The 8,012-nt window shown below is 29.0% G+C and overlaps 1 protein-coding gene across 1 annotated transcript; it reads right to left on the bottom strand.

The window, feature by feature from the left end:
• Nucleotides 1-2,040: 2,040 nt before the first annotated feature.
• LOC127250784 (UDP-glycosyltransferase 1-like) lies at nt 2,041-7,772 on the bottom strand. The gene is made up of 3 exons (XM_051274205.1): nt 7,148-7,772; nt 3,375-3,924; nt 2,041-2,669 (listed from the first exon to the last, which is right to left on the bottom strand). The coding sequence occupies exons 1-3, from the start codon at nt 7,687-7,689 to the stop codon at nt 2,196-2,198; spliced, it is 1,566 nt and encodes a 521-aa protein (XP_051130162.1). The 5' UTR covers nt 7,690-7,772; the 3' UTR covers nt 2,041-2,195.
• Between the last annotated feature and the right edge of the window lie 240 nt (nt 7,773-8,012).

Raw genomic sequence — 8,012 nt, 5'->3', positions numbered from 1 at the left:
TTTTAAAAAAAAATAACTAGACATTTTAATCTCATTTAAATTTTTTTTTTTTAAATTTTAATTAAAGTAATTAGATATCTTAGTTTTAATTTATAAGTATTTATATTATAAGATAATTATTTTCACTAATACATTTTTAATTATCTACTAATTATACTTATTCTAAATTTGTGTGTATACAGTGACGGCAGACATCCAACGTGGAATGAAAGAAGTATTTATTTATATTTGAAAAAATTGTTCATAACTTACTTGTGATTTCGAAATTCAGGGTAAATTTTTCATTTGCTTTAAAAATTGCGTAGCGTTCCCTTATACTTTCAAAAAACGTTGCATAAAACCCCTCTATGGTTTCGAAATTCAGTGTAAATCTCTATTTCACTTAAAAAAAAATGCATTACGCCTTTATACTTTAAAAAATGTTGCATGAAACCTTCCGCCGTGCAAAAAATATGGATAGGAAATCACCTTCGCATCACACCATGGAGGTTTCATAGGGGTGATGTGTCATGCAATATTTTTTAAAGTATAAGAGAATACCATACAATTTTTAAAGTACAGTGAGATTTTACGCAGAATTTCGAAATCGAAAGAGAGTTATGAACAATTTTTTTTTTTTTTTTTATGACGCGGGAATCCGCAGTTGCTACTAAAAAATGCGCACTAGATAAACCTCCGGTCGAACCTAATACTCTGCAAACCAAGCCCGACGAGAAAATAAATATATTGTTTCGAAATTTTATTTGATCATTTATTTTCATTTTTAGATTCAACAATTAATTATTTGAACGTGATCATTCATAAGTGAAACTAACGTCTTTAATGAAAATTTGTTTTCTTCTCTCGACCAACTGGACGTTGATTTGAATTGGACATGAATGTTAATTAATATACTATTATATTAATTAATTAATTATGACATAAAATGAACATATTTTAAAAAGGGTTAATAATGTAAAAAAACTATTTTTATTAATAACTTAGGTGAATAAGGGCGGGTTTGTTTTGTGAAATTATTTTGAAGAGATATTTTCTACATGAAATATATATAAATTATGTAGATAATATAAAAAATAATAAATATGTGTAATATATTACTCTCTTCGTCGTCTTATAATTATGTATTCATTTGCTTTTTGCACATGATTTTAGAAATATTAATATTATATTGGAATGTAGTAGGAATAAAATAGAAATGATTAAAATAACCTTATTAGTATTGTGTAATATAAAAGGTAATGACATTTGTGTCATATATTGTAAGTTATAAGGGTATTTGTAATGTTAGGTAGATAGTACAATTACTAAAAAAAAAATAAATACTTTGTTATGAGACAGACAAAAATAGAAAAATTGATACTTTGTTATGGGACGAAAAAAATATTTTTCTTTTGAAAAATATGAGTTTTTTTTTAAAGCACACCCTAAATACTTGTGATTTTTTTTTTTTTGTAAATAAGTAAATGTTAAAATATATAAATTAAAAAATATGTAAAAATTATTTTTTATAAATAAAATATACTTCCTCCGTCCAATAGTAAATTTTTTATTTTTCTATTTTAGTTGTCCAAGAAAAAAACTTTTCGTTTTTCTTTAAGTAAAAATAACAACCAACTAAATACCAAAGATAATCATATTTTTTACTTTTCATATTATAAAAAACTTTTAATTTTTTTTTTTAGTAAAAATAACTATCAATTAAATATCAAAATACCCATATTTTTTACTTTTTCACATTATAAAATTTTATTATTATTTTTTAATAAAGATAACTATCAACTAAATATGAAAATATTCATATTTTTTATTTTTCATATTATAAAAAAACTTTTTATTTTTGTTAAAGTAAAAGTAAATATCAACTAAATATCAAAATATTCATTGTTCTTTTTACTTTTTTACATTACTTTTAAAATATTAAAACAAAATAAAAATATTACATTATTTTATTATACTAAATATTTATAAAATACTAATTTACCTTAATTCACATACAAAATATCAAATGAAAAACTTACAGACGAAGGAAATATATTTTTTTAAACAAATAAAAAACAAACCAACACACATACAAGTATTATTTATATACTAAAATATTCGAAACCATACATCAAAACAACACACTAAATTTATTATCTAATAAAAGCATAATAATTATATAAAATTTATCATCTTATCAAACTCCAAACATCTATTCAATTATTATTATTATTATTATTATTATTATTATTGCCCTTCTCCTTGTTCTTGTTCATCCGACCAATTTCTCGAATGAGCAATGTAAGATTCCGACAAGACGACCCTCCTCTGTCAACGGATTTCTTCGCCAGCTCAGCAAGTCTCCGTACCCTTTTCCTCATCTCCATTCCTTCTTCTTCATCTTCCTTCATAACCCTTTCAATGGCTTCCCTTATCCCATCTCTTGTCACTTTATAACATTCCTCGTACTCCTCGACAACCTTATCCTCCTCCCCCAAATGCACCACCCCCCTAGCCCCCACCCCCACCCCCACCCCCAAAATCTCCACCGCCAGCTTCTCGTTCAAAAACTGGTCCGCAAACATTGGCCACGTCATCATCGGCACGCCGGCGCTAATCCCCTCGAGTGTCGAATTCCATCCACAGTGCGTCAGAAATCCTCCGACGGCGCCGTGCGAAAGTATCGCAACCTATAGAGTATTTGGAAAATGAAACATTGCGTTATATTGATTATCAAAATAAAAAGGTCTATATATATTTATATATATAGATAATATAAAATAAATTTGATAAACTAAGTAGTCTAAATTTAAATTTGAATTTACTAAATTTTTATATTATTAAGGTTAAATTGCACAAAATTCATCAGTGGTTTCACAAAATTCCACGAAATCCTTATTCTTTTTAACTGCGTCAAACTCATTTGTGGTTTCATAAATTTTGCGTCTAACCCCCTTGTCCGTCTTTATTTAACGGTTTTTGACCTGCACGCGCTCAAATTGCAAATAGATTTCATATTACTAATTTCTAAACTCCTAAAATTATAAATATATTCATTTATGGTATATTTAGCCTCAAAGAACGTTAAAAAAAAAACTTTTAAAAGCAGATAAAAACAACCATTTAGGAATATATTTACTGGTTTTTAGGTTAAATAATAAAAATTATGAATATATTTGTAATTTTAAAGGTTTAGAAATTAGGATTTTAAAACTTATTTGTATTTTGGACGCGTACAAGTTAAACACGATTAAATAAAGACGGCCGATGAAATTAGATACAAAGTTTGTGAAACTACAAGAAAATTTGGCATAATTTTCAAAGTATAAAGATTTTACGCAATTTTGTGAAATCACATATCAGTTTTGTATAATTTAAGTTAAAATAAAATAAACCTGTGGGGCCCATCCACGGACCAATAGCCCGGTTCCGCACACTCTGTCCTCGAACCCGTCGTCACGGATCCAATCGTCGATCGAGGTATCGACGCCCCTCACCGCCAGGATAAACGGCCGGTTCGACGTTTCCAGGCCAAGGGCGAGCTCGACGAATTTTTCGAGCGGGAGGCGGCTCAGGCTGCCGAGACAGGCGTATACGACCGATCCCGGATTCTTCCCGTCGAGCCATTTTAGGCATTTCTCGGCGTCCGGGTTTTCTCCTCTCTCTGCGTCGTCGGAGACCGCGAGGGATAGTGGGCCGACGCACCAGACCTTCCCGGCCCTGAGGCGACGGTACTCGGCGACGTGGCTCGTCTCGAGCTCCTCGAATGTATTGATGACGACACCGTAAGCTTGTAGCTCTGCCGCGCGCACCTCGGCCCGGAAATCGTAGGCCTCAAAGGAGCCGGGATTGAACATCCCCGGGAGCTGTGCGCGGCAGAACTTGACGGGGTCGGGTAATCCCGGCACGGGGAAGGGCTCCATCAGCGGACGATTCTCATACGCCCTGAAATTACGGGTGGGTATGGTTTAATTTATTAAAAAAAAATACTCTCTCCGTTCCATATCTATCTATCCATTTATTTTTTGCACAGAATTTTTGAAATATTAACTATTATATTGAGACGTAGTAGAAATAAAGGTAAAAAAACTAAACTACCCTTATTGGTATTGTATGATATAAATGTAATGATATTTGTATATATTGTAAATTGGAAGGATATTTGTAATATTAGGTAGATAGTACAGTTACTGAAAAAAGAAAATGGATACTTTGTTATGGGACGGACCAAAATGAAAAAAATAATAGATTGTTAAGGGACATAAGGAGTATCTAATTATCTACAGTATTTTTAATTATTAAATTTTTTGTAGTTAAAACATATTATTCAATAACAAAAATTAATTTTATCGCTAAAAATAATGTATGTACTACAAAATTAATTTCGTAGCTAAACTTTTTTTTGTTAGGAAATTCTATTTTATAGAAAAAAGGTTTTAGATACAAAATTATTTTTCATAATCATTTGGTTAAAAAAATCATCCATATTTTGTTGCTAAAATTCTTCTGTTATGAATTTTATTTTTATAGCAAAAGAGCTTTGGCTATGAATTATATTTTCGTAGCTATCATTTTTCCGAACTTTCATTGCAAAAAATATATTTTTCGTTACTAAAGTCATATTCTCATCAAAGACTTTTACTAATGCAGCATAGGCAACAAAATGAGTTGCATTGCAAAAATATTTTTGCTAAAAATTTATTACATTTTGCTATGAAATTTTTTGTAGCTAAATTTCAACTTTGGTAGTGATTATTTGCAAATATATAAATATTTGGTATTCAAATCAAATTGAAATAAACAAATATTCAACCATGAATGTTTAGGGTGCGTTTGTTTGAGGGTTTGGATTTTGAATTGAGATTTGAATAGTAAAAAACTTGAATTTGAATAATTGTATAATGTGATAAAAATATGTATTGATGTGATATTTTGAATTTAAAATTGATTTTAAGTATAATATAAAAAATAAAAAATAAGTGTTTGATTTGATATTTTTAGGAGAAAAACTTTGCGTGAATAGTATAAATTAACAGAAATCCTTCAAACAAACACACCCTAAAATATTTGCATTATTTGTAAATAATGTAAAAATAAGCTATTCTAAAAAATGCATTCATTAAATAATCAAAATTCAAGTGAACAAAAACTATTGCAAATATTTCAAATGGATTTGGTATCGAAAAAAAAAACGTATCAAATATATATATATATATATATATATAATGATTATTTGTTGGTATTTTTCCTATTTTAAAATACTATTAGCGTGTGTTTGTTCGAGGGTTTGGATTTTGGATTGAGATTTGACTAATAAAAATTTTAAATTTGAATAGTTGTATGATGTGATATAAATAAGAATTGATGTGATGTTTTGAATGAAAAATTAATTTTTAGTATAATATAAAAAATAAAAAGTAAATATTTCATTTGATGTTTTTGGAGAAATTTTTTTATGAAAATTGTAGAAACCCCACCAAATTCCTCGAACAAACACACCCTTAGCGTACAATAATATAATGATAAAAGGAGATTATCTTTAAATTTATTTATTTTTAAATATTATATATATATATATTTTAAAATATGATATGTAGTTTAGGGATATATTTATTTAAATGGAAAATTCATACTAAAAAAAAATGAATAAATTTATTGTGAAAGACTAAAATAGGAAGTAAATATATATTAAAAGTGAAAGTAATATAAATAGATAATTGATGTGATATTTTAAAATATACTCACTGGCATTAAAATGTGTTCAAATTTTGAGTATAAATTTTAATATAAATAAATAATACTCCTTTAAATTTATTATTCTTATTTTGATATATTCCATTTTATTTGTTTTCTTTTTTTAAAAAAAATATTAAATATTTTAATCATATTCTAACTTATTAATCAATATTTTTTAGTGTTAATTTATAATTATGTATATTATATATAATTATTTTTATTAATACACTTTTAATTATTTACTAATTATACTTTACATGAATTCTTTGTATCTACAATAAATCAGAAATAAAAATAAGTAGAAAGAAAAGAGCTAATTTTACCAAAAACAAAAACATAAATATTACTTTTGAAAATAATCTTTAAAAAATGACTAAATTTAAATGCCGAAAGGAATAAAATCTTATTAGTGTAATATATTTAAAAATAGATTATTGCTTTATTATTATTTAAAAAAGAATTATTATAGATTAATAACAAAAATAGTAGTAGTAGTAAGAAACAAAAAATACAATTGAGCAAACTTATATACTATTCCACAACGATTGACATTTCTGTTTCAAAACAATCGACACCTTTATATTTTGATTAAAATTTATTAAATTAAAATATATTTAATAAATATAAATCAACTTAATTAACTACTTAACATATAACATCACAAATACGTAACATCTAGTCAAAACCCCTCTATTTCTATCTTTCCTCTTAAAAAAATAAATATTTTATATATATATATATATATATTGAAAAAAACTCCATCTCTTTTATAAAATTAAGTTATACTAATTATAAATAACTAAAAGTATTTTTATTTCCTTGTGCTACAGAAAATTTTATTCTCTAACAAATAATATCCATATTGCATATATTTTTTTTTATTGCTACATAAATTTTAAAATATTCAAAAAAATATATCTTAATTATTTTAATTATATCTATTAAATTTACCAAAACCATCAATATTATTAATTATATATAAAATAATATTATAACCCATTACTATTAACTAATTAAATATTCTTATTTTAAATATTTGTCCCTAACCAAATAGTTCAATTATCGTGACGGATGAAATACTCCATCTGTCCATAACAAAGTATCCATTTTTTCATTTTAGTCCGCCCATAACAAAGTATTAATTTCCTTTTTTAGTAACTATACTATCTACCTAACATTACAAATACCCTTACAACTTACAATATATTACACAAATATCATTACCTTTATATCACACATACTAATAAAGTTATTTTAGTCATTTCTACTTTATTCTTATTATATCCTAATATAATATATTTTTAAAATTACTTGCAAAAAGCAAATGAATATTTAATTTTGAAACGGAGGAAGTCAAATGTCTTGATTATCCAAAAATTGGGGTTGATATTTATCCAAATTAATTAATTCAAATTATGAGGTTACGGCGTACCTGGACTCGTAGAGTAAATTTATTACAAGCTGAGCGAAGCAGCCCATGCCGTCGAAGATTATCCTCGGAATTTGGAATTCGGCGCAGGTGGCGGCGGTCCAGGGGAGGTGCTTGTCGCAGATCACGGCGGCGGGGGCGGCGGCGGCCGGGAGGGACCGGAGGGCGGCTTCGACCGGCTGCTGGAACCGCCGGATCGCGATGTAGAAAGTGCGGACCAGCGAGTTCGACGGCAGCCGGTCCACGGTTTCGCAGTCCGGCGGGAGCCCCGCGGCCTCGGCGGGGAACGGGACCGGGAGGACCCGGATCATTTTCTTGTCATTGTTGGAGGTTTCGAGGGCCGGGCGGAAGCGGGCGGCGGTGAGGGGCGGGAGCACGAGGGTGATGGAGAGGCCGCGGCGGGCCAGGACCTTGGCCATGTGGACGATGGGGATGATGTGGCCGGGCGCCATTAATGGGATCATCACTATGTGGAGCTGCTGCTGGTCCTGGTCCTGGTCCAGGTCCGGGACTTGGTCGGATAATTCAGAGTTGTGATTTGCCATGGGAGCAGGAGGAGCGAGGGAGACTGACTTAGACTTAGCCTTAATTAATTATGTGTCGAACATACATACATACATATATATATATATATACATATATACTACTCCACGTTGTAAGGAATTATTATTATTATTATTAATATTATTATTTATTATGATTATTATATGAAAGCAATTGGGGATTGGATGTTGATCTGTGGCATTGAAAAGGACGGCCATGATCGTCAGTCCCCGTCCAAGGAATGGACTTCGAATGTGTATATATAATTTTGCTATAATATTGTATATATTGTTGAATACAAAATTATACTTGTGTTCTTTTAGGT

Source organism: Andrographis paniculata, unplaced genomic scaffold (genome assembly GCF_009805555.1).
Source record: "Andrographis paniculata isolate CXL003 unplaced genomic scaffold, ASM980555v1 Contig38END, whole genome shotgun sequence".
Taxonomy (NCBI): Eukaryota; Viridiplantae; Streptophyta; class Magnoliopsida; order Lamiales; family Acanthaceae; genus Andrographis; species Andrographis paniculata.
This window is presented reverse-complemented; position numbering and strand designations above follow the sequence as displayed.